The 27500-nt window shown below is 32.5% G+C and overlaps 5 protein-coding genes across 22 annotated transcripts in view; 2 read left to right on the forward strand and 3 right to left on the reverse strand.

Moving 5' to 3' along the window:
* The window catches only part of LOC118439610 (autophagy-related protein 16-like), a 115835-nt gene extending 108493 nt beyond the window's left edge, over positions 1–7342 (reverse strand). For 5 of the 6 annotated variants that reach the window (XM_085664874.1, XM_085664875.1, XM_085664877.1 and 2 more), the window contains exons 1-8: positions 7207–7342; positions 6674–6938; positions 6383–6545; positions 6218–6306; positions 5271–5324; positions 4366–4504; positions 2074–2179; positions 315–457 (exon numbers count right to left, since the gene is read on the reverse strand). In XM_085664874.1, coding sequence (XP_085521000.1) covers positions 315–457; positions 2074–2179; positions 4366–4504; positions 5271–5324; positions 6218–6306; positions 6383–6545; positions 6674–6938; positions 7207–7336 — 1089 coding nt within the window. In that variant the 5' untranslated portion in view covers positions 7337–7342. The remainder of the gene's footprint in view (positions 1–314; positions 458–2073; positions 2180–4365; positions 4505–5270; positions 5325–6217; positions 6307–6382; positions 6546–6673; positions 6939–7206) is intronic. The other variant, XM_085664873.1, reaches the window with a different exon arrangement.
* Positions 7255–10681, forward strand: LOC118439613 (uncharacterized). Of its 4 annotated transcripts, none has more exons than XM_085664879.1 (6): positions 7825–7958; positions 9020–9167; positions 9338–9503; positions 9626–9711; positions 9790–9981; positions 10579–10681. In XM_085664879.1, the coding sequence occupies exons 2-6, from the start codon at positions 9043–9045 to the stop codon at positions 10601–10603; spliced, it is 594 nt and encodes a 197-aa protein (XP_085521005.1). In that variant the 5' UTR covers positions 7825–7958; positions 9020–9042; the 3' UTR covers positions 10604–10681. The 4 variants fall into 4 exon arrangements, with proteins under 4 accessions (XP_035717262.2, XP_085521005.1, XP_085521006.1 ...); XM_085664880.1 differs by lacking the exon at positions 7825–7958 and adding an exon at positions 8001–8751; XM_085664881.1 differs by lacking the exon at positions 7825–7958 and adding an exon at positions 8001–8658.
* A 170-nt stretch (positions 10682–10851) lies between these two features.
* Positions 10852–27500, forward strand: part of CASK (peripheral plasma membrane protein CASK) — a 127391-nt gene continuing 110742 nt past the window's right edge. For 3 of the 9 annotated variants that reach the window (XM_085664859.1, XM_085664860.1, XM_085664858.1), the window contains exon 1: positions 10853–12311. In XM_085664859.1, coding sequence (XP_085520985.1) covers positions 12253–12311 — 59 coding nt within the window. In that variant the 5' untranslated portion in view covers positions 10853–12252. Of the gene's footprint in view, positions 12312–27500 lie in introns of all 9 variants that reach the window. The other 6 variants (XM_085664861.1, XM_085664864.1, XM_085664867.1 and 3 more) reach the window with 5 other exon arrangements.
* LOC146873174 (uncharacterized) lies at positions 16915–18619 on the reverse strand. Of its 2 annotated transcripts, none has more exons than XM_085664886.1 (3): positions 18516–18619; positions 17920–18328; positions 16915–17630 (listed from the first exon to the last, which is right to left on the reverse strand). In XM_085664886.1, exons 2-3 carry the CDS (start codon positions 18270–18272, stop codon positions 17498–17500), a joined length of 486 nt encoding a protein of 161 aa, XP_085521012.1. In that variant the 5' UTR covers positions 18273–18328; positions 18516–18619; the 3' UTR covers positions 16915–17497. The 2 variants fall into 2 exon arrangements, with proteins under 2 accessions (XP_085521012.1, XP_085521013.1); XM_085664887.1 differs by lacking the exon at positions 18516–18619 and having other exon boundaries at positions 17920–18066; positions 18152–18210.
* On the reverse strand, positions 22807–24654 carry LOC118439611 (salivary endonuclease-like). The gene is made up of 3 exons (XM_035861366.2): positions 24559–24654; positions 23951–24455; positions 22807–23659 (listed from the first exon to the last, which is right to left on the reverse strand). The coding sequence occupies exons 1-3, from the start codon at positions 24632–24634 to the stop codon at positions 22984–22986; spliced, it is 1257 nt and encodes a 418-aa protein (XP_035717259.1). The 5' UTR covers positions 24635–24654; the 3' UTR covers positions 22807–22983.

The raw sequence follows: 27500 nt of genomic DNA on the forward strand, positions 1-27500 counted from the left end.
TTCTACGTATAAAAATAAAGAAACGATCTAATGTTTCGTGGTAAAACTATACAGCGTGTATCTTACATCGTAAGGATCCGTATTTTTAAAACAAACTACACGCACACTCATGTATAAACACGTAAAATATGTAAAAGAAACGACTATTATATCTACGTAATACCTACTTCGTGAAGTTTCAAAACACCGACAAGATCGATCAAAGAACGTTACCGACGGCGTATCATGCCGCAGGTGAAGAAAAAAGCCACAAAGAAAATGTAAAAGTTTTCAAGAAACAAGAACTCCAAGCGTCGGAGTGTGACGTTACTTACCTTCACCCGAAGATCGCTAACGGTCCATACCCTGCTGGCGAAGTCATTGGAAGCACCAAGGATGAGGGTACCCGTTGAATCAAAGTCAACTGACATTACACCGGCGTTGCTACCGACGAGTACTCCCTTACTCTCGGACGTGCCTGAAACAAAAGTTTCGTATCGAGGTCATACGTCTCATTCTCCTTCCTGAGCACAGACAGTCCCTTTACCCTGGCTAATTAAATTTACGCTCACTCGCCCTAATTGCTTACGGTCGATGAGAAAGCCACAAGAGAAAATAGAGAGAATGCTAGAGGGTGGAATGGACTGAAGAGAGAGGGAAAAGAGAGGAAGTAAAAGACGGATATATGGATAGGTGGACAGCTCGATGGATAGATAAATGAATCGGGTGCGCACAAAAGCCAATTAACGAAGGTAAAAAAAAATGGCAAAAGGAAGGAAGGAAGGAAGGAAGGAAGGAAGGAAGGATGATGGAAAAGGAAAGACGAAAATAGTGGAAGCAAACGTCCAAGGAAGTCGTATATTTTGCTCTCGCGAAACGAGGAAAGGAAATAGATCTTATACATAGATATACCAAGATACTAAAGCGCGTATAAGCCGTACAATAAGTACAGATGCTTCTCATCCAATCTGCAACGCGGCGAGGGGATTATCGCGAGATGCGCATTATATCCGAGGCAGGTCGCACTTCGCAAAAGCGTTTCGCAGGAGCGCTCGAAGAAACGGTTTCAACAGCAGGCCGACGGCTTTTAATAGGCATCCCTATGGCGAAAGAATGAGGCGAGCTATACAAAACGACCACGCTATACAAGGTAACCTGTTGATTCGTTAACATACTTCATTAAGTGGAATAGAGAAGCCTCCAGAAGAATGTCGCGAAGCAACTCAACGATGCATCGCGCCCTTCCGAAACTCCTGTGACGTTGTTGTTCTTTCAACGAACGCATCCTATGTATATATCCTTTCGATCGAGGATCGAATTAAAAAATCTGTTTAAATCTGTACAAAAGAGAGATCGGCTGGAGTCCTTGGTAAAAACTAAAAAAAAAAAGAAAAGAAAAGAAAATATAAAAAAAAAAAAGAGAGATAGAAAAAAAGAAAAGATTCGAATCTCGATCAAAGTGAGATTTTGCTGATGATAAATTTCCGCTTAATTACGAGTAATTAGCAAACGAGAGACGGAAACTGGTACGCGAACACCTGCGGACTTCAAATTAATCCAACGTTGGACAGACCTTTTTATATTGAGAAAACGATAATGACGTACCATAAAAAGACTCGAACGAAGTCGAGGTGGAAGATGAAACGAATCTGTGAAACGGATGCGATCGTCAACAGGGCAAAAAAGCTCCCAATTTGCTCGTACGCAACGACCCCGAACGATCTCTGATTACGAATTCGTTGAAGTCTCGATTACGTTGTACACTTAAAAGAGCACAACCTCGAAATTGCTAAAGGATCTAAATATTAAGTGTGAAAAAAGTTGAACGGATAGCTGCGAACTCGTCAACGTATTAGTTTTAACCCCTTTTACTTCTCGTCGTTTCGCTAACACGTTCATCTTCATTAATCAAATGAGCGTTTCGACGTTCGTGCCTTTAAACGTTCCACGTTTATAAAGATACAGAAGGTGATGGAACGTGTATACAGAAAATGTAAAGGTAAATGAGTATGCAAGGGGCAAAGTGTATTATTGATATTCTTCTTTAAACGTTTATGTAAAAACTTTTACAGAGAGTAGAGGTTATCCAATTACCTTTAATTATACTCCACAGTTTCACCTTCCTGTCCGCTCCACCGGTGGCCAAGATTCTGTCGACCGGAGACCATTTTACGGCGTATACTTCTCCCTCGTGAGCATTCTGGAAGGGTTATAAATACTTGGCGTATAAATTTCAAAAAGTTCATACATGCATTTCGCACGAATAAATATTAAACAAACAAAAACGAGAAATGGGAGCTCTTTTTCAAAACATATTTTTTCTGTTCGATCAATACAAATGTGAAAAATTCATTATTATACATTTTATTTTACGATCTACATTCCATTAATTTCGAACAAACTGATATAACTGTTAAAATCAATATGTCCGTTTGAACCGTTAAGATTTTACGTTGGTAAAAAGTAAAACAATTGAACATCTCATATATTAAAGAAAATATGGCGGGATTTCAAATTCGATATGTTCGAATATTATTAAGTATCGATAATTACTTATAATTTTTCCAATTAAAATATGCAAAATATTGAAAATATGCAAAATATGCAGAGATATAATTTATTCATTTAATATTTTTTAAAAATTTGTAACCGTAAACCCTTCTAAAAATATGATAATTGTTACACATAAATTTTTATTACAATTAGCTTTTGATATATGTTTGAAAATGAAGAAATAATGAGCGTACTTTTAATAAATTCTACAATATGTATCACTTAATATAACGACTCAGTATTCTCTCATAAAACTTTATTTACATTGCAATCTATACAATTTCAAGTATCATATTAATCTCCAACAAAAAAAAAGATTAGAGATAATTTACTAATAAACACAGTATAGAAAAATCTAATCATAATTGTTTAATTAGCAAACTAAAGAGACCTATATTGCATAAGGCAATTAAAAATCACTTATTTTAAAAATATATATGGACTGAGTACTTTTAAATTCAATGTCTGTTAAAAAAGAAAATAATATTGAAGTTATATCTAACATTATTTTCCAATATATTTAAATATATATAACTTGATACTAAATCTGTTTCATTTAAATAGAAAAGCATTTGTAACATTATATTTAATAATACATATTACAATATACTCTTCTTAATTCTAGAATATGCTTGTGTATTGATAGTAAATCTGTTTCATTTAAATAGAAAAGCATTTGTAACATTATATTTAGTAATACATATTACAATATACTCTTCTTAATTCTAGAATACACTTGTGTATGTCGCTCCAATATGTTACGCTATGAAAAATAAACCAGAACATAAAACTAAGAAACTAGTATCTGTAAAATACAAAAGTATATTATGTTTTTTGGAATAAATTATAATAAATTAAAGACATACTACAAAATGTTATAAATTCTACAAAATATTTCCGATAAAACATTTCATAATAAGAAAAGTTTACGGTTGACAATAAATTTTTTATTATATATATATATATATATATATATATATATATATATATATATAATACATATATATATAATAAATATATATATATATATATATAAATAATATGTATATATTTAAAAAATTATTGATTCCACATTCAAGATATTTAATTCATCGATTTAGTAGTATTTTCACATGCAATTTGGAAAATTCATCTTATAACAAGAATGCATCATGCGTGAATAAGAAATATACACATGTAATATTTTGTATACAAATATAACGAAAGTAAAATGCATACCATTTAAATGGCAATTTCAAAGATTACTATTGTGCTACATAACAATATATATATGTAAACAGAGCTTAAGTTTGTTGACCAAATTGTTATATTATACTGTCAATGAACAAATTATTGTTTGATTACTTTGTTTGATGCAGATTAAATCTTAATAAGTAGTATTACAAATCTTATTTCTTAAATTTCCAATAAAAATATTTATTTAAAGGAAAAATGCATGTATCAGATAATGTGCAATTTAAAGCATGCATTGATCAAATATGAAACAACATACATAGCTAAAGCAAATTGCATAGAATATTTTTACTAAATAATATGTTGATAAATAGTGGATAAAATAAACATATAACCTTCTATATTGAAAGTTTTAAATAAAAACGTGATAGAAACAAAGACAGAACATTTGAAATTAATAATGAAAATTAATCTGTATTAACATAAATTTTGTGATTTGAGAACAAATAACTTTAACTGCATTATAATTTGTTTTTATGGCATGCATTCTTTCATAATAAAATCAATATAAAATTCAATAGTAAGTAGATATATGAATTAAAATCCTCATGATAATATTAATGCATAAATAATTAGTATTTTAAGTACAAATCAACGTACAAATGTGACGGACACTTTTGTCGGTACTGTAGTAGGAAGACCAGCAACACCTTCTTTTAAACTTGATCTATCAGGACTAACAGGTCGTGTATCACGAGCAGCATCCTCTAATTCTTTTTGCATCTTTGCTTGTCGTTTCCTGTAAAATAACATATGAAATTTTTATTTTGTTTAAATATAATAAAAGTTTTGGAAACATCAAAAACAGTAACAAAAAATGCAAAGTTTAGACACCTGCATATCATAGTTACCATACACCATTGTTCTTATAGTTTGACCTGAATTTTTAAAGAACTATTATAAATATATGTGTATGTGTATATATATTCATATGTATGTATACATACATCTCATGCAAATTGTATATTGAGCAAAGCATATAATTAATATATTTGTTTCCTGTGTCTCTTAGTGACTTTTCCCAGATTAGTAGTTTTAAAAGTATTACTGCAGAAATATATTTACATTCTTATCTTATCAGTACATTTATTAAATTATTATCCATAAGGATAAATATTCCATTTTAAACACATTTCATATCAGTACATATCTTTTCAAGTTTGTTTATGATCACCTAAGATATATATTATATATCTTATATATATATATATATATATATATATATATATATATATCTTATATATAATAAGAATTATTAGATAATTAGTTTTCTTAAAATAGAGAAATTGATACATACAATGATACAGTGCAGATTGCAATATAATAAATTAAATGGCAACAAAAACTATTTGCAGGTAAAGTATGATTATTTATGAAAACAATATATACATATACTGTATGTACATATTTTTCATAAACTTTTGTAACATGATACTTTTCAGCTGTCGACCAAAAGCTATTTAGCTTAAAGCGTAACATTTTTCACTTCATTTTATTAAACTTACCCAAACTTTGATATGGTATGCATCAAAAAGGCTGTCGGACTGGTAAAACTCTCACTGAAACGAAAATTTCAAACAGTGGAAAGTGCTAGTGTAGAAAGCTCTAAAAATACTAAATGTTGTTTTTCTGCTAAAAACCCCATTACTTTGAATATTATTTCCACTGTATTAATATTGATAGAAACATGAATTTCTAAAGTACCTCATGCTTTAAACATTAAACTAAAGTAGCAAAGCACTTAGTTAGTTTAGCAATAAACAATAATTTTTGGTGCAGGCAAGATAGTGCAATAAATATATATATAATACAAATATTACAAGAAAGCAATATGTATTACATTAAAGTTCTCTCCACTTGATCTCTATCTTGTATTTTAAATAATATGGTAGATATTTAGAATATGGAAAATAAAATTTGTTCATTACTATAAATTTGCATTACGTACATACCTTATCTTATAAAATATCTTCATTTAATTATATTTTGCAAACAAACTTGAAAAGACTTAAAATTGGAAAATTTTTTATATTTTAAAATATTTCATTTATGATATATATATTATATGTGTATATATATATATATATATATATATATATATATATATATATATATGTCCTGTACAAGAAAACATTATTATATATTATATTATTTGCCCATTATACCACAAAAAATACCAGAAAGATTCAAACATACAAAAAAGTATAAATCCTATGAACGTATTATTATGACTATAATTACAAGACATAAAAGATTAACACTTATTATGCAATATCAAAAACGATATAAACAAAATAAATAAATACAAGTGGGAGTAATGGATACAAACATATTTACAAATACATATCTCTAGATTTTATAAAAATATATGTTTATCTCTAGAGTATGATATTGTAATCCGAATAAATGACTGTGAATATTATGTGAGTAATTACATAATAAAGCTACTTACTTTAAAAAATTATCATTTTCTTCATTCATTTTCTCTGCATCTCTTGCCTTGTATTTAATCAAACGTTCTACCAATTGACGATTTTCTTCCTACAAAAAATTCAAAATGTGTAAAGAGCACTATTTTCATAAAGTTCATATAATTTTATAACACTGTATAACATACTTGTGATTTCCTGAGTTTATCTTCTAAAGATGCAAAAGCAAGTTGCAAAGCTTGATGTTCATCTTTAAGCATTTGATTTATACTTTCATATTCTCTTTCTCTGTTTACATATTTTGTTATTTCTAAATGTAAAGCAGTGTTAGTTTCCATAGATTCTGCAAGACTGAAGAAAAAGATTTTTATTTGTTATAATGATTATTGCCATTCTTGTTATATTATGAAATATATATTTTCTTTATTATTATCAAATAATTTTAAGGTTTATATATAAAAAAAAAATTAAACATTTACCTTGCATCTTTAGCATGTAGTTCTTCTATCATTTCTTGCATTTTCTTATTAAGATCTACAATTTGTTGCATATGTTCTCCATTTTTCCTATGTAATGCAGTTAATTCTTCAGTTTGTTTCAAAAGGCGTGCTTCATGAGCTGAGCTTATACTTGGGCTTATACCAGGACTTCTGTTGCCGGTTTCACGTCGTAAATTTTCATTTGATATCGTCAGTTGCATATTTTGACCACGCAGTGTATTTACATTTTCAAATAATCTATTATCTGTTCAGAAAGATCATCATTAATCGTACAGATATCTTATTATTACTTATACACATGTATAAAAAAGAAATATAAAGTATAGACAATTTTTATAAGAAATATACATTAAATATAAATCATAAAATAAACTTATATGCAATATTTAAATCAAAACTCTCTTAAAACATTTAACATATTGAAAACCATTATACAATAATATAAATTTCTATAAAATAGAGTAGGGGCAAAAAAAACATTGACATTGTTATTAGATAAAAATAAATCTTACGTAAAGTGATGAGATCAGAAAAACAAAACGTTTCAGTTCTGTTTCTATCGCGAAGCTGTGAGATAATGTTTTTCCTCCAATTATTGTCATTTCTGGAGATACATGATTGTTCCAATTCGTGAGTTGCCATTTTTCTTTGAATATACACGTTGATTCAATCTTGATCAATTCCGTTTTTTTTAAACTTCGATAGTGATAAACTGATAAAAAAAGGTATGAAAAATATTTTGACAATCCTCACTCCATAACGCATGTAATTTTTTCACAAAAAAATGTCAACCGTGCACTGTAAAATTGTATGTAAACACTCAAACACCGTAAACGTTTAAATAACTCATAACAATGTTATGACATTTCAATTATATCCTGAAAAGATTTTAATTACGAAAACAACTACCCTAACCTAAGATACCAAACACTACACATCTACTCTGAACTTTGACGCATATCGAGGGATACGATGCAAGCGCACTTCGACGAGAAGTTGATATATCGAATTATCAGTTGCACGTGCCTGTAAGCTTAAGCCCTTTGTAAATCTTTCGAAATAGTTTGCGATAGCGTAGTAAAACGTTATTTAGGCGTAGAAGCGTACTTCAATCACTTAAAACACGAACTAATAAATAGTACTTGTTAAACTCATATGTACGCATATATAATAGTCAACGAATCGTAATATCAATCAAAATAAATATAAGTGTATATTCAGAATCATCTCAGACGATAATCATAATTTACAAAAATACTTTGAGGTAGAAAAATTATTTTTTTATCAATTTAAATTCTTTTATTATTCACGCTTAAGTAATTTGCACATAAAAAAGTCTGCTTTTTGTTTGCTAAGTATTAACAATGGCTCAATGGCTCAATAAATTTATAATGAAGAATAGAAAGTAACATCCTCCATAAAATAAACCGATATATTAATATTTAAGATATATTTATTTTCATTTATTTTTATCTTTATTAAAATATTAAAAGCATGTATAAAGATTTCGTAAAATATTTAAGAAGTATGAATGTGTACAAGCATGTGCGTGATATACATGATCACGTGACAACGATTGGTAAGTAAACAACCAATCAAATTACAATCTCTGTAATATGTTTTTCGTTTGCGCGCCATCAAGGCAGCCATTACTCTATTGTTCGTTACTTAAAAAAGGAGCACTTTATTTTTTCACATATTTATATAGAGATAATGTTAAGAATTACGGAAAGTGAACTTTATTCTTGCACAATTTTAATAACTTGTCAATTTTTGATTCTCAGTGTTTCTATATTTTTCTTAATACACTGCTCATAACAATTTCAAGAAGACTGTGATTGTGCATAGATGTTTTTAATTTTTTAAATATATTTAAGTCGAATCAATTGATTTTTATGGATTTTTATTCTCTTTATTATTAACAATATAATCTACATTTTTATTAATTATCAATATTGGAATTGGTAAGTGGTTATGCTGAGAAACATTATCTTATAAGAATATACAACTAGTGCCCTCTGTCACTTAAAACTGCAAAAAGGCAGTTTGCAGAATAGGTTAGAACTTTTTCTGGTAGATTTTTATTGCAATATTTTATTATATAAATTGTAGTTTATATCACGACTTTTGTACACAAGGCAATAATATTCGTCTAGAAATTGTTTCATTATCATAGAGCAAATATGTATTTATAAACAATTATAAAACTTGGATATGTGTTACATAGTTCTACATTCTATCTTAACCTCTTACATTTGTTATCAAATCATATGAAAAACAGCACGATTTTATATAGCATAATATGTGTATAATTTTTTAACATAGGAACAGAATTAAAAATCACAGAGATGCCAAGAAAAATAGTCGCAAAACAATGTTCGAGCCAAGAATCTTTGGCTTTGATACATCAATGTGAAGGTCATTTTAACCGAGAATGTATACGAAATGACAATTCAAAAATTGTTATGCGAAGGTTTGATTTTACTTTAAAGCATAAATTCTTTTTTATTAATTATCTAAACGATTAGGGAAAACAAGCGAGATAATATTAGAGCAATGAAAATGTTTCATGTGTTGCCATTATTCTCTATAAACTTGTTGAAAAAATAAATCTGAAGAAATTTACTGGTACTACAATTTTAGAAGGAAGATATATGAGGTATATAATAGGAGGAAAATTCTTTCTAAGTCAAAACGTAGCAAAATTCAAAAACTATCCCATTGTAACAAAATTGGACCTTTAGAATATGTCTTTTATTCTATCCTGAATACAAGTTATAATATGGATCAAGGAACTGCCACAGCTGCGGTAGAAACAGAATATATATTTTCTTTGTTCTGATATACTCGATTATCTCTTTATACAAATAATTATGATCTTTCGATCTTCTATAATATATCTATATTTACAAAGTATATTTGTATTTTTAGATAGCACGTGGTTTAATAGCATTGAATAAAAGATTAGATTCCAATAGCATAACAAGCTATTATTTAGATAAATGGTCGCAATCTGGGTTAGTAATTTTTCATATAACAATGTACGAAGGTGTATTAAAATTATATTTCTTTAACTTTTGCAACTCTATTCGCAGAGAGAACATAATAATTTTGGAAGGCGTCAATAATAAACATTTAAAATATCTTTACAAAGAAGCTAAATATTCTGCAATTGATTTGCACTTTTTACATCAATGGTGGTCAAATGGAAGAGACATCATAGTGTTAACAGTGTTTGGGCTACAGGAAAATCTACAAGAAATTTTTGAAGGATTATTACCTTTACGGTAAAATAAGAGTCATTGATTAGCAATACATACGGATGTATGCATTTGTACAAATATCTTTTATTTGTACTTTACAATGAGATGTACATGTTATATTTTTTTATAATGCACTTATTAGAAACCTATTGTAATAACTCAAAAACAAAACTTTTTTGAGTTAATACATGAAAATATTAATAGTGGAAGAATTGAAAGTATCTAAATTGATCACATCACGCAAACATTCATGCAATATAATGATACTCGCACCGACTGCCGATATATCCAACATCCTAATCCACATTGACTCCATGTATCGGTGATACGAATTCTTTATGCATTCGCCGTCGCATTCTTTATGCAACCTGTTCTGTATATTAATTAATTACAAAAATGCGACATGCATTCTAGTAACATTGCGTACTGAGAAAATTAACGAAACACAATAACAATTATATCAAGAAAGAAATTTTCTTTTAAGTAATACTTAAAAGTTATCGGTATTAAAACTTTCGTAAAATATATTGAATTTTATCATCCGAGCATTTCAGAACTAGACAATCTAAGAAAATCGATTAGATTTTAATTATAATCGTTCATTTGTGATATTATGAGAAGATATAGAAAAAGGCAAATAGAATGAAGGAACAGTAGCAGTAGCAACGGAAGAAGAAGAAGAAGAAAAAAAAAAGAGCCAAAGAAGAAAGGAGCTGTCGTCGCAAGGTGCAAAAGGCTATCCACAGGCGAAGAAGCGCCACGCCCGCCCCTCCATGCTCTGCGAAAACCACTCGGCTCGTCGATGGTTGGTGAAGAAGGAAGGGGAGAGAGAGGAAGTTAGTCGTTTAGCGCAGCCGCCAGCCGCGTTTTATGCAACCAGTCGTGCTTCGGAGCGAACGAATCTACTACCCCGGTCTCCTTTGACAGACGGGGAAGCGCGTGCGGTTCTCGTACCAACTCCTACACCGTATCTGAAGATCATAAAATTGACTACGTTCCATTCGATTCGAGTACGTACGAATCATATTTCCGGTGATAACCATCGTTAAGAGAAACGTAATTCTCGTGAGATATCCTTATCGAATTCCGAGGAACTTTGTTCTGTGAGCTGTGCCAGTCGTGTAGAGAGACAGCGTTACAGTATACGCGCGTTCTAAACCTTAACGAATACGATATATCGACAGTGAAGAAGGTACTAGGAACGTAGGCGAAACATTGGAGAAGAAGGAACGAGTAGATTGTCGAGCGAGTATTAAAGACAACGGGAGTTAGAGGAAGGCAAGGTCGTAGAAAGGCGGTGTCGGTGTTGTGTTTCCAATAAACCATTAGGTAGCCCCTCGTGAAAGAGAGAGAGAGAGATATATATATATATATATATATTCTTTGGAGACCTAAAGAGACGAACGTATTTGGAAGCAAGACAACACTATCTTCTTCTTATTCTTCCTGTATTCTCTATCGACGGAGAGACAGCCTAATAATCGCTTCGAAGGTGCCAGTGAACGATCTCGTGTAACGAGAATCCCGATGTGTCAACGCGGCTGCATTATAGCCACTACTACTCTGTGCCTCGCACTATCTAATCCCGCCGCGTATACGTGCGTCGTCCTCGTCCGCGTCGTGTGACGTGTGCGTGAAGAGAAAAGAGAGAGAGAGAGAGAGAGAAAAAGAGAGAGAAAGAGAGAAAGAAAGAAAGAGAGAGAGAAAAAGAGAAAGGAGCGGGCTTGCCGGCACGGAATACACAATAGAGCAAGAGAGGCGTCTCCATAGGCGGACGTGAAGACGCGATACGAGACTGCGTTCACGCCGTACTTTCTTTCTCGCTTCCTCTCTCTTTGTGTTGTTTTCTCTCTCTCTCTTTTTCTCTGTACAGTAACTCTTTCCAGTCAACAAAATAAAAAAATAAACACAAAAACAACACGCAAAGAGAAGAGAAGAGAAGCGAGCATCGAGAAAAATCAAAGAGGAAACAGCAGCACCATCAACGACGACGACGACGACGACAACGACAACAACGAGTACGAGAACGAGGAAAACGACGATAACACAACATCAACAACAACATCAACAACAACAACAACAACAACAACACTAATAATAATAATAACACAACGACGACGACGACGCCAACGACGACGACGACGTCGTCGGCCGAGAGAGGCGCGTGTACGCGCGCTCTACGAATAATCCAGCTTTCATACGACTTATCGTAGCTGATTCTACTGCTTTCCTTTAAAGAGAACGTCAAAGCTATACTCAGAGCCGGTCGACTCCTTCGACCTCCTCGTCGTCACTATGGCGGACGACGAGGTTCTCTTCGACGAAGTTTACGAGCTCTGCGAGATTATCGGCAAGTGAGTAACGTGAGCACGCGAGGGCGTGTGTGCCTCTACTTGCTTGCTTGCTTCCTTCCTTCCTTCTTTCCTTCCTTTCTTTCCTTTCTTGTTCGCTTGCTTACTTGCTTACTTGCTTGCTTGCTTGCTTGCGTATGTGCGTGTTGGACTAGCTCGTTCGCTCGCACGCGCACGCGCACGCGCCCTCCAACACTCCTATGAATATACCTGTAAATTGAAGAGAGAGGGAAGACGGAGGCGCGAGAATGAACGGCGCAGGGGGTGTGTTCGAAAGGTTCGCCTTCTATGCGCTCATGCAGCTTCATACAACGCGTTTTATCGCGCGCCCTTCATTTCCTCCTTTCCTCCCTACTCTCTTTCTCCTATATATCTATCTTTTTCTGATTTTCCGCATCCTATCCACGTTCATATATGCATATACATATACGTACGCTCATACGTACGCGATCACAAACGAGACCAGAACTCTCTCATATATCTACATACGTATGAGCGTTGATTTCTTCTTTTAATACTTTCGATTTTTATACTTTCAGCTTTTTATGTCACTAACTGGACGGACTAATGAGCTCTTCTTTTAAACGTACTCTCATATGAATTTCTCTTTTAATAATACCCATGATAGAAGATTATCTCGAATGTTTGAGAATATTGAAACGTCAATCGAATCGATCCTTTGTTTGGTTGCGTTGTTTAATAGAAAAGAGAAAAATACTTCTAGGACTTTCACGTTGCGAAAAGTATTGGCCCCTGTTATACTATTGGTGTCAGAAGATATAAAACTCAAACGATTAACTCAATTTGTTCACTTTAAAACTGAGATATTTGACATTGGATACCTTTCGAAACATTTTAGCATTTATATCGAATGTCGATAGTAGATTTGTCATCGTTATTGGAGATGTCTTATTTTTAAATAGTGAATACGATGTCTTTTATTTTTCATTACGTCCCGACGCGTTATTAGAATAGACCAACGCGTCATAGTTCTGCGCTAACTAAGTTTATTTTTATATCGTCTATCGTACGTAGTTTAACTCACGATGATTCGTTCAGTAGAATTTATAATGAACTAATTAAATCCGTTCATTATATATATATATATATATATATATATATATATATATATATATATCGTTCGTTCGATTATATATCAAACTTTAGAAATATCCGAAATATTTTATCATCTAAATTCATTGATTAACCAGCACCGAGATAGAAAGTGAGAGAGAGAGAGAGAGAGAGAGAGAGAGAAAAAGAGAGAGAGAGAGAGAGAGAGAGAGAGAGAGAGAGAGAGAGAGAGAGAGAGAGAGAGAGAGAGAGAGACGTTATTCAAGGGTAAATTCGTTCATTTAACCGAATAGATTCGACTGCTCGTGCATGGATGAGTAATCAAAGGCTCGACGAACTTGTACGATTCGATATTTCTATCGATTTTACAGACAACAAAGAAATATTCGAATAAACTGCAAGCATCGTTTGCAATAGTTTAATACGCTTCTACACTCTCGAATAAGAGATGGTTTAATATGTTCTTTCATTATTTGCTATAATATATTAATAAAAAAAGTTTGAATATTATATTATATTCCACCAATGGAAATGATATACGACTGATATACATATAAGTATATCAAGTTATATAAGATATATATGTATATATATATATATATCTCCTTAATTAAATCGTATATCTAAAAGCGTTAAAATTTAATTATCAAAGACCATATGTTGATAACATATTGTTTACGAATCGCTAACGATGCAATTATATATACAATTTGAACATGAAATACTCGGCATGGTAATAGATAATTAGTTAGTATAATATGTGACATATTAGCTGTATTCGCTTTTCATATTATATTTCATAGTGGTTGATTGTTAATCGGGGAAAGATAAATACCATTGGTATTTCTTGATTTATGATACTACAACATGATCGTTTAATATTCCACATGGATACTCTTTAAAGATCATTGACCTCGGTCTTTGGATTCCATTAAATTAATTCTCTACAAGTAATTATTATAAATTACAAAGATAAAAAATGAAAGAAAAAATAGTTGCGTTAAGAACGGTGGGAGTCAAGAGGCACTTTGTCGTTCACTTATCTGAAATTTTATATCTAAATGTATAGTGTACATTAACTCTTTCTCGAGATGACGGCCGACGAAACCTTCGCACCCTGGCTCGTAGATCTTCATCCGAGTATCGCCTTTGAACCCATCAATTGAACAATGTACGAAGTATTCTTTGTCAGACGCGGTCAATAGAGGTTGAATGCACTGCATTCCTTTATGAATGAATAAAAGCTCGGTCCAGTGAATCGTGTTCCTCTTAGACTCTTTTTATATTTGTATTACAATAAAGCGATCGAGCTTTCCTCTCGTTCAAGCACTTTCTTTTATTCTCTCTTTCTCTCTCTTTCTCTCTCTCCTTCTCTCTTTTTCTCGAAATCAGAAATTAGAATTAAGTACTTATATATGACATTACTATTACGATCGATCGTTCATCAAGAAAAAAAATCTTCCCTCTGATCTTTCTCACTCATCGACATCGTCAATATTTTCGTTTTATACACTCGATCTTTTTCGTTTATCATAAATACTGATTTTCTTATACGAATATATCCAGAATACTATAGAGTGTGACCAATTTTTCGTTTACGTTTCATCGAATGTCATTAACGAGTGCCCTTTGCTTCTCACGTTTTCGTGTATTCCGTAAATGGGCTGAACAAATAGTAATTTTTCAAACGTTTATTCGAGTGGTATATTTACATTTTGTCGTTTCGTCAAAGTTAACAATCTGAGCGTGTGAAAATGAAATTGAAACTCGCCATTCAAATGTGTGTTTGTGTGTGTATGTTTAGATTATATAGATAGATAGATAGATAAATAGATAGATAGATAGATAGATAGATAGATAGATAGATAGATAGATAGATAGATAGATAGATAGATAAATAGATAGATAGATGTGCTTGTACATAGGTACATATATAGATGATATAGTAACGAAGAAGGCTGTAAGATAAGTCGATGGTGGAAAGGTAATCGGTAACGAAATTATCGAAATGAAATTTCCTCACACTTCTTCGTGATAAACTCAAAATAGAGAGAGAGAGAAAGAGAAAATCCTGGAAAAACTCAAGGAACATAATAGTGACAAGGCAAAATCTCAATGTCGACACGTATAAAACGAGATACGGCTAAGCATGCACTGCTTTTACGATGCTCGCCCTACTTTTCTTCTCTTCTCTCTATCTCTGCCTTTCTCTCTCTCTCCTTCTCTCTCTCTCTCTCTCTCTCTCTCTCTCTCTCTCTCTCTCTCTCTCTCTCTCTCTCTCTCTCTCTCTCTCTCTCTCTCTCTCTCTCTTTCTCGTCTTGGTAATTCTTACGAAGAGTCATACAGAATACCCGTTCTTCAAAACTCAGGGTAAATACTTCCTCGTGGAATTTGTCCTTGAACTTAATTGCGCTAAGGCTATCTTCCTCATCAGATTCAAGATTCTTTATGAGAGAACGCGTTATCGCAATTGTTCTCTTTTCATTTGTTCTCATTTTTTCGATTTTTCTTACGATCATAGTTTTCAAAACTTGCATGTGATCTTACGTATTTAATAGGAATACTACATAACGTGTAGATATATATATATATATATATATATATATATATATATATATATATATATCTACCGTCGAAACGTTCGAAGCGTAGAAGAGAAGCTTTTTCAGCTTTCGACGTAACACATCGATTTCTTCTGACGTCAATACGAAACGTCTCGTTTATCCGGTATACTCGTGAAGTTTAGCGAAGAAGCTCATCTTTGGCTCGAGGAAGCATTATCGCGGTATCGTTATACAAACTTGCCAATCGGTTCGTCGTTAATAACTCTTTATCGCAAAAGACGGCGAACGACGCGTAGTTACTTTTCTTTAAGCTCGCTTTAGTAAGCTGCCAAGCATGAAACGACGCAAACTGATGATAGACCTAGCAATTGATAGAAAGGGTACAATTATTTTGGATATAAAAGGAACAAAGTTCAAACGATGGTTTTCTCTCTTTTTTCCTTTTTTTTTTTTTTTTTTTGTTATCGTAGGTGTGTTGTCATTTTCCATGGGCAAACAGCACGTAAAATTAATTGTTTTTCCATTATACCAGATGCAATTATTGTTTGAAAATATAATAGTTATATGTATACACTTCTACATAAATACTCCCTACCTATATGTACATCGTAGTAATTATTTTACCGTACGGTGGCACATGGAATGGATGTCTTCGTATGAACTGTAATAATTAAGAAAACTTTTCAATCACGAACTGCTACGATATCAGCTGAATCAATTTTTCGCTATTCGTTATTTCTTTTAGTTCCAATAATTAGCACGATAAGACGTGACACTTGCGATAACACGATATACATTTATTTACAGCTTTCTTTAAAATGTATATTATTAATAAGAATGTCGAGGAATTAGGTCAATCGTATTAACTTAAGACGTAATCAGCACGTATCAAAGATCAAGGGCAATAATCGAATGTATCAACTAAAGTAAATATTCTTTTCGACTTTTTATTTTACAAAGTATTCAAATGTTTTTGATATTATTCTTATCGATTCTTATGTTAGCAGACCAACGATTTTAAATTTAAGAATAGTCGGACTTTATGTAGATCGTAGACAGTACACACATAAAAGATACCGGCTTTGATATCGTTTGATTTCCACTCAACCCATTCTATCGTGGAATTGATATCCGAACATATGTAGATATCTTTCGTATTCGACTTGATAAAGGGATCATTCAAACCAACAAACGCGGTACCCTTCTTGTTTAGTAGATTAGGATCGTAGATTATTTTCTAATAGAACTTGGGAACGGGAACGGCTCTAGTCGTGTCATTGACATAGAGATATATCTTCCTGTTTGCTATGAGCATTGGCCAAGGTCATTTGACCGTGTGCACCCGTGTAAACATCTAGATTCAAAAAACGATCGATAGATCGTAGTTCTAAAGTTTCTGACTCTGCTCTCAAGAATTTTCCAGTTGCCAGCATTGAAAGACATCCACTGAGGAGGCGTGTTTACGTATCAAAAAGTATTAAATTTTAAAGAAACAAACAAAGTCGCTTAGAACCGTCATATATTCGCGGTTCAGAAACTATGTTCTATTTGTTAGATAAGATTTAAGGATAGAATATGCTCAAATTCAAAAGTTTTTTTGAATGTTTTAAGCTTCTCGTCGAAGTTATATTGCTTGTTAATGTCTATCTTTCCAAAATAATCTTCAACCATCCATTTCGACGGTCTAGAAAATGAGATTATCGATGATTATCAATAGAATTACGAAGGGAAACGTAACAGCCGGTTAAATTGAATTTCATACTTTTCCAAGTTCTTACCTCGCCGAGTATATTCGTCATTCTATCGTATAAGCAAATACAATATTCCGAGACAAAATTTACAAATTAAACCTTATTGTTGTTGTTTATCGTTCTTGCTTCGATCATTCGTAAATAAACTCGTATGTTGTTCTCAGCCGTTCACATGTATATATTCGTTTGTATTTCCAAATAAGATCATTATTGTCTACTTACCTGGATATACTTGACTGCCGTCCTCCAATCAATTTTATCAGTCTAAATTTTGTGTAGTATGTATTATAGGTTTTTTCATTGTGACAGAGTTCTATCATACGTAGAAAATCCATGCTTAGATTGAAATCAATTCCGACATGAGCATTCCTGTCATAGAACGACGATTTCGTACACCTTACAATATGGTTCAGCTTATAGGTACACGTGAATGATAAAAAATTTCGATTTTCACCGTTAACGTGAAATATTTTATTCCTTACGCAAGTATCTTTTACTTCCTGGGCGTAGTTCACATTTTTTAGAAAATTCTGATCTCCCTGATATGCCAAATGAATCAACTGACCTGCTCGCATCAGTATTGTACCGATAACGTTGAGATTGCCGATTTAATACCATTTCGAGTTAGAATCTGTGAATGCATATGGTTCCTTAAGATAGTCCTTATTATAATTCGTGGATAGAACTCTATCGTTGCTTGAAAAATCTTTATGAATCATGTTGTTTAAAAAAAGAAAAAAGGAAAAAAAAAAGAAAAAGATTTTTAGCTCGATAAGTAATATTATTATTAAACGTATTATCAAATATTTTATTTTTACCATTTTCCACATTATTTCGATCGGTTTGGCAACGACTAATAAAATCGAATTAAAAGTATCATGATCCACAGCATGGTACTGTTTACATATTCTTTTACCTCGCGTTTCAAGATCTACTTTTCTTTTCAAAGTTATTTCTCTTTTATACTGTTGAGTAATGTACATTAATAATTATTTTTTCTTATCATTTTGTACAGACATAATGATGACTTATTGAACTGTGATAACTATAAGAAATTAACCGTTTGAATACCATAGAATCATAAAGGAAACATTATAGACCGATTAACGCAATAGGGCTTGTCTTAATTGGATACGAAGAGCGATGCAATAATGTACTTGTTTTTTTATGTTGAGAAATGCTAATCAACGCGATAATATTTGTTTTAATTTATGTATTTGATGCTAATTAACGAGATCACGCTTTTCATATTAACAAACTTATAGTAGTTGGCAAAGTGATCGGACGTATATAGTGTTCGAATGGGATTTTTCTGACATGAAATTTAAACAACGCAATCGCGCTGCTTGAAACTCAAATGGTTAAAGATTAACACGTTCCGTGCCACGTGTACCACTTATGGTCTATGTTAAACTTTCCATTCAGGGCGTATGTAACACCAGTGATACATGCTGACATATTTATTTAATGCTCTAAAAACATATATTTTATAACTGATATATATATATATATTTTTTTTTTCAAGCTGATTGCAATGCACGGATGATGCACGATGTGATAACTATTATATACAAGCTAATTACTTACGGATTGATGATGTAATGAAATATTGTATGATAATGTATCAATATTTAGTCGAAACATCAAATAGCCTGAATGAAAAGTTGTAAATGTGAAGCAAAAATGGCTGGGCGTGCAACGCATTAATAAAATATAAAGAAACTATTTTTATGATATGTGTGGATTTTTTTTCTTTCGAACGATACAATCGATTTTACTTTCTTATCTATAATAGATCGATGAATTATAGATAGAAGTATCTTTAATGAGAAGTACATGCAATCGATCGTAATCGCATGTAAATTTGAACATTAAATAGAACGATATATATTTAGTTATACGCGAGAAAGATTGTATCATTTCTTAATCGATTTTTAATCGGGATAGACAGTGAAAATAAAAACGATTATATAGGAAAAGTTAATATTGTTTTTTTTTAAAAAGACATAAGATAGACATCGATCGAGTGTAATAGTCAATGTATGCAGGGTGTCTCACGGAACTGGGCCGTGCTATATCTTTGAAAGAATTGGAAATCGAGAAAAATGTTATATGACAAAATTAAATAGTATTAAGCGCTACATAATTCTATGAAACTTTCATGCATTTTTGTGCATCGGTACATTTGCAAGGTACAATCGCACTTTTTTTTTTTTTTAAATAAAACTAATTTTGAATGTATTAATCGATGCAGTTTTTCAAAAATAGCAGTTTTTATAAAACATGTTAATAATGTTATGTCTGGAAATTGTTAATTTAGGTGTCATTTTAATTTCAAAAGTACTCAATTATTTCAATGTCTCCACACATTTAGACGTAATCTTTCACACGTTCCGTTTTATCAGTGTCTTATTTGTAAACTTAATTCATCTTCTAATATCAATTTCTCACATTATTTACCCTATAAGAGATGTTCAAATGATCCATTCTTTCTATTTTTTATGACATCCTGTAATTGTCTTTTTGTAATTTCTAATATTTCTAACGCTATGCGTTCTTGACTTTATTGGATATAAATACACTATATCCTTTAAAAATTCCCATAAAAAAAGTCAAGGGGTGTCAAATTTAGAAACCGCAGAGACCAAAGAATTAGACCTTATCCAATACCGATGTTTGGATATTTTTCATTTAAATATTTGATGACAGCTTGAGAATTATGTGCTGTAACCACATCTTATTAAAGATACATTATTTGTCGTATGAATAAGGGAACTTAGGTGTCATGCAAGAGAGTTGGTAATTCAAATTTCAAAAAGTTTCGGTATCTTTGTCCGTTCAAATTACTTTTAAAAAAATACTGTCCGATAATCCACTTATTAAGTATGCCGCATCAGACATTAATATTGTATCGTATTTGATTATTTGTATTTCTTCTTAAATGAGGATGTTCAGTAGACCGTTTGTATTCATTATGACGATTAAATATTCCGTTGTTGGTGTAACTTGCTTCATCTATCAAAAAAATGTTAAAACTAAAATTTTTACATTCTCTTGCATTCGTCTTAAAAATTGACAACAGTTCACACGTTGAATTTTAACCCTTATGCTTCATTGTTTGTCAGTTGGAAATCCGTTTGGAAATGGACTATGTTTCTGATTCCTTAAAGTACGGTGAACAGAAGATTGTGAAATACTGCTTGTCTTTGAAATCTCTCGAACTGTTGTATGGGGATTACGCTGTATATACTCCAGTACTGTTTCAATACATTCTTTATTTTTTAGAATTGGTTGTAGCATTTCTTTTTTCGGCTTTTGAAACAAACCATATTCGCGTAAATTACTTTCGATACTCAAACGTCTGTGTGGGTGTGTATATACATATATATATAGATAGATAGATAAATATATATGCATGTACATATAGTTACGAACCGGCCTAGATTAGTTCGAAGGTTACTCGAAACTAGAAGACCTTTTCTAAGCACCCAAAAATTTTGACACATAACAACGGATTGTCATTTGCCTTTTAAGAGAACAAGGCCTGAAAGAACGTGACTCATAAATATTCCTAAAATATTAATATCTAAATATTTTCATAAGAGAATTTGTAAAGCCGTTAATTGTATATAAGTTGTCCTTGTTTTTTTTTTTATTAAAGTTCATTTTTCGTTCAATCGTATGGTTGCGCGTAATAATTTTGGAAGCTCGTCCGGGATATGATATCAACTTTATTTTATCAAAACATGACTTCACGAAAGAGATAGGAAAGTTGGCGAGCGAAAGAAAGGAAAGAGAAGTAGATATAAACGCTCATTTTGCTTGTCCAAGAGCTCTGGGAGGAACTTAAAGAACAGCGGAAGGAACTCGAAGTGGATAGGAGATGAAATGACGAACGTATTGAATGAACAGAGGCTCATTCCAGTATTTCAGAGGAGGAATCATACCGGATAAGTATTATTAATCCAGCTAGGGAAAATTTTTCGATTTAGGCAAATGATATGAAACTAGTGCAAAGAAATATAAGAAATTTCGAAAATCCTTTAGTGAAATTAAATCGTGCTTTAAGTGCAAGGATGAATTCGTGTCAGAGCTGAATGTTTTGTTTCAATGTTCGAGAAGTGGCTTAAAATTTATTATGATAAGTAAAATATGTTTTTAGAAAATTTTGCCGGATAAAATTTTCGTTTTAGTAGACGTTTCGGAGAAGATACTAAATCAGACTCGAGTGGGAAAAATGCGTAAAGAAAGAAAAAGTACAGTCCACGGGAAATCCGGGAATAAAAGAAGAAGAAAAAGGAAGAGAGAAGAATGCTGAGTACCGACGATTCTCCGGGAATTTTTGATCATGATTTTTCCTCCAAGTTCGTGCTCCGGATAAATGCCAGGTCGATCATTGGATAGAATAGACCCGTGGAAATCTATCATGCCTCCCCATGCCTATGGTACTGCTGAATAAGAACGAGAAAACGCCTAGAAGGGGACAAGAACTTGACTTTTCCCCTGGAGAGAAAGTCAAGAAACGGGTCGCATTTGGCTCATGGGGATTATACGGTTGAGACCAAGAACTTCCGTGCACAAGGGATGTTATGGAAAAGCAGAAGAAGTGCTGTCGATGGGTATCCTGGAGCCGAAGATTTTAAACATGAAAAAGTCGAGAGAAGCCCGCTTAGCGAAGACCTCAGTTGTCGGGACGACAACTACAGAGAGGAAGGGTAATGTTACGAACTGGCCTGGAGGAGTTCGGAGTTAATTCGGAACTAGAAGGCTGTTTCTAAGCACCTAGAAATTTTGACACATAACAAAGGGTTGTCGCCTGTGTTCTAAGGGAATTCATGCCTGAGAAGATATGATTTGCGAACGTTTCGAAATATCTGAATATTTTCTTAAGAGAGTTAACAGTAAAGCTGTTAGTTATATATATTATTGTATATAAGTTGTTCTTATTTTGTTATTAAAGTTCAATCACGAAAAGGTTTTCAATCAAGAAATGTTACGATATCAGCTAAATCAACTTTTTGCTATTCGTTATTTTTTTTAGTTCCAATAATTAGCACGATAAGACGCGAGACGTGCGATAACACAATATACATTTATCTACAGCTTTCTTTAAAATTTAAATTATTAATAAGAATGTCGAGGAATTAGGTCAACCAATTTAAGACGTAATCGGCACGTATCAAAGATCAAAGGAAATAATCGAATGTACCAATTAGAGTAAATATTCTTTTCGACTTTTTATTTTGCGAAGTATTCAAATATTTTCGAAATTATTCTTATCGATTTTTACGTTAGAAGACCAACGGTTTTAAATTTAGGTATGGTTGGTACTGCTTCACGTAGATCATCGATGGTACACGCATAAGAGATACCAGCTTTGATATCGTTTGGTCTCCAGTCAAGCCATTCGATCGTGGAACTGATATCCGAGCATATGTAGATATCTTCCGTGATCGACTTGATAAAGGGATCATTCAAACCAACAAACGCGGTACCCTTCTGGCTTCGTGGATCGTAGATTATTTTCCAATAGAATTTGGGAACAGGAACGGCTTTAGTCGTACCATTGACGTAGAGATATATATTTTCCTGTTTGCCACGAGCATTGGGCAAGGTCATTTGACCGTGCACACCCGTGTAAACATCTAGATCCAAAGAACGATCAGTAGCAAAGTTCCTGACATTGCTCTCAAGAATTTCCCAGTTGCCAGCATTGAAGGACATCCATTGAGGAGCCGCGTTTATGTACCAAAAAGTAAGCGATTGTAAAGCACCATAAATGAAATCGGCCTTTGCCGTCATATGTCCACGGGATAAAAACTGTTTTGATTTCGTTAGATGGGACTTCGCTATTTCACTCGAATTCAAAAGTTTTGCAAGTGTGATAAGCTGCTCGTTGAAGTTGTATTGCCAGTTAATATCTATCTTTCCGAAATAATCTCCAACCATCCATTTTGACGGCCTAGAAAATGAGATTATCGATGATTATCAATAGAATTACGGAGGGAAACGTAACAGCCGGTTAAATTGAATTTCATATTTTTCCAAGTTCTTTCCTCGCCGAATATATTCGTCATTCTACCGTATAAGCAAATACGATATTCCGAGACAAAATTTACAAACTAAACCTTATTGTCGTTGTTTATCATTTCCGCTTCGACTGTTCGTAAATAGATTCATGTGTTGTTCTTCGCTGTTCACCCGTATATATATTCGTTTATATTTGCAAATAAGATCGTTATTGATCGCTTACCTAGGATAACTTTTCTGGTATCCTCCAATCGATTTTATCAGTCTAAATTTTGTGTAGTATGTATTATAGGTTTTTTCATTGCGACATAGTTCTATCACGCGCAGAAAATTGGTACTCAGATTGAAACCGATTTCGACGTGAGTATTCTTGTTATAGCACGACAATTTTGTACGTCTTGCAATGTGCTCAGGCAAATGATAACATATCAATGATGAAAAATTTCGATTTTCACCGTTAACGTGAAATATTTTATTCCTTACGCAGGTAGCTTTCACTTCCTGGGCGTAATCCGTGTTTTTTATAAAATTCCGTTCTCCCGGACATGCCAAATAAATCGACTGACCTGCTCGCACATTTAATGTACCGTTAACGTTGGGATAAAGTATCGCCGATGCAGTACCATTTCGAGTTAGAATCAATGGCTGTGGTTCTTTAAGATCGCCATACTTGTATTTCGTGGATAGAACGCAATTATTGCGTAAAAATTCTATATCAGTCGTGTTGTCTAAAAATAGAAAAGAAAAAAAAAAGAAAAAAGAAAAAAGAAAAAGATTTTCAGTTGGAAAAGTGATATTATTATTAAATGTATTATCAAATATTATTCTTACCATTTTCTACATCATTTTCAGTTGGTCTGGCAACGATTAATAAAATATGAATTAAAAGTATCACGATCCTCAGCATGGTAGATGTTCTTTTATTTCGTGTCGCGTTTCATGATCTATTTCGTTTTTCGTAGTTACTTGCCTTTTATACTATTCAGTAATGTTCACTGATAATTATTTTCCTTTATCAGTTTATACAGGTGAACTAACAGATAGACAGTAAATTAGTTTTACGTCGGTCTCTCTCAAATACATTAAGAAATTGATGATTAATAAAACATAAAGAAACTAATTTTATAATATCTATGATTTTTTTTTTTCAAACGGTACAATCGATTTTACTTTCTTATCTATAATAGATCAATGAACTATAGATAGAAGTATCTCTAATAAGAAAATTCTAATTCATGCAGTCGATCGTAATCGCATGTAAATTTGAACGATAAATAAAATGAAATATGTTTAGTTATCAGCGACAGAGATTGTATCATTTCTTAATCGTTTTATAATCAGTATAGACTGTGAAAATAAAAACGGTTATATAAGAAAAGTTGATATTATTTTTTCTGACGATATAAGAGGATCATCGATTGACTTTAATAGTCAATAGTACAGTTAGTCTCATAAATATTCAGACAGCGTAGTGATTCCAAAATTATCGCTTCATATACTTATTTATCATATGTTTACTGAATTTATTTTGTTGTAATTGATTAAAGTACTTATTGCAATACACGTACGTACAAAAATTATTACATCCTCCTCCACAATTATCGCACTTAAATCCTATGGGAATAAGAAAACCTATGGGATTTACTGGATTGCAACGTTAAAATAATACCGATATAAACGAAAGAGCACTTGAAAGCTCGTTTAATAGAAAAGTGAGGACGCATATCGCAGAATTATTTAGAAAAAATAATTTCTAATATGCTCATACGTTTAAGAAAAGTAATTAGACAAAAGGGACAACCAACATAATATTAAACAATTGTTATAATTTAGTTTATGTAGTATTAAATGATGAATTATGAATTTTTAAATGTCCGAATATTTTTGAGATCCCAAAACTGTTTTTAATTTTGTTTAAGATTTAATATGTACAAAACAATAAAAAATAAAGTATATATTTTTGTACGTATATATATTATACGTAGATATAAATAAGTACTTTAACGTATTACAACAAAATAAATGTGATAAATATATGATAAATAAATATGTGAAATGATAATTTTACGATTACTATGGTGTTCGAATATTTATAAAAATAACTGTATGTATTTGGATAATCGAAGGAAATCAAAGAGATCGGGTTTTCGGGCGTGCCAAGAGGAACATGCCTCGTGGATATATATATATACAAATGCAAAACGTGATATTGAATAGGCGTCAAGGACGAAATTCATTTCATATTGTTCGTTGAAGTAGTAGGAAAGTAGCATCGAGGTCGACACAAACGTAGAGCTGATCGCAGTGAAGTGGCAAAACTTCGATCCACTTGAACTCGGTAGAGGGAGGAAGAAGATTGACTCCATGTAACCGAGTTACTCCACTCGACACCAACGTAAGAAAAAGATCGTTGCAGACGTGACTGGATACCCCATTGTTCCGCCGATGTGCAGACACGTGGCGAAAACTTTCAACATTGAACGGATCGAAACTTTAAATTTAGACGTTGGGAAAATTTCATTATTACACAATGCAACCTCGTAAATTCGACGAGCCAACGACGTAAATTTACGAGCAACGAAGGATATCACGACTTTCGTTTCTTGTGTTATCTCAGAGTAATTATCACGTTAGGATGATCATAAACAAAACAGAAATGAAAAAAAGAAATAAATAAATAGAAAAAAATAGCGCTATATACGAATCGTTGCCGACATATTTTCTCGAAATAAGAAACATGTACCTACTGAACTTACCCATTTTCTATTATCTCCATGTTTTTTTTTTTTAATCATTATCCGTATACATTTGTATATTACTCCTCGTCTGGTCGCAATATATACATGCAATACATACGAGTCGATAAGAGAGAAAACGACAAGAACACGGAGCACAAAGAAAAAGGTTGAATAGGTTCGAGAAGAAAGTGGAGGGTACGTTGAGTGCTATTTCACTCGGTTAAACGGATCCCTGAAACCAACGAGCTCGTGTCAGCGATGTTATTTATTTCTAAGTTTCTCCTCTCTCTCATCTTCTCTCTCTCTCTTTCTCTCTGTCTCTCTGTCTCTCTGTCGTTCTCGCAATCCCATTTACCGAGTTCAATTTCCCATCTCTTTCCTGTTCCTGGTCAGGGCGTCTATTATGTCTATATACGTCCAATAATGCGGAAACAACTGATCTCAACAGACGGAACGTTAATATCCGTCTCGGTCTACGATGCATAGCCATACCGATGTCGAGCATTGCTTTTCATTCTCTAAAAACTCATGTCCAATTAGAACAACACGCATCAAACTTTCTTGGTGGAATCTCTTCCTTCGTTTGCCGAACATAAGGCATCTTGCCAACTGTCCGTTGGCATTACTTCTCCCTGATCTTTCTCTTTTTGAAATCAAAAGAAACAGATTTCATCTGTATTATTTTAACATATCTCTACCACAAATCTCTTTTCAACGTTAACCTTCGATGCATTCGCAATGCATATTGGAATATGTCTAAACATATTTCCTGTCCAAAACTCAAATATCAAACGTCATAACTTTGCAACGTCTTCCAAACAGATAGAGCGAAAAACTAAAAGATAGGATAATCTCTCGTTAATATTGTAACATGGAAATTTTTTACTTTATAATATATCTCGCATAACATATCGTATATTTCGAATAATTTTAGTCGTCTTAACTATTGGGGATAAAACTAGTGATATCGAGTTTTCCTTCAACCTTCTGACCCTAATTAAAATGACCTTTGCTATTATCGTACTATTATTATTA

Source organism: Vespa mandarinia, chromosome 2, assembly GCF_050613455.1.
Source record: "Vespa mandarinia isolate Hongniang chromosome 2, ASM5061345v1, whole genome shotgun sequence".
Classification (NCBI taxonomy): domain Eukaryota; kingdom Metazoa; phylum Arthropoda; class Insecta; order Hymenoptera; family Vespidae; genus Vespa; species Vespa mandarinia.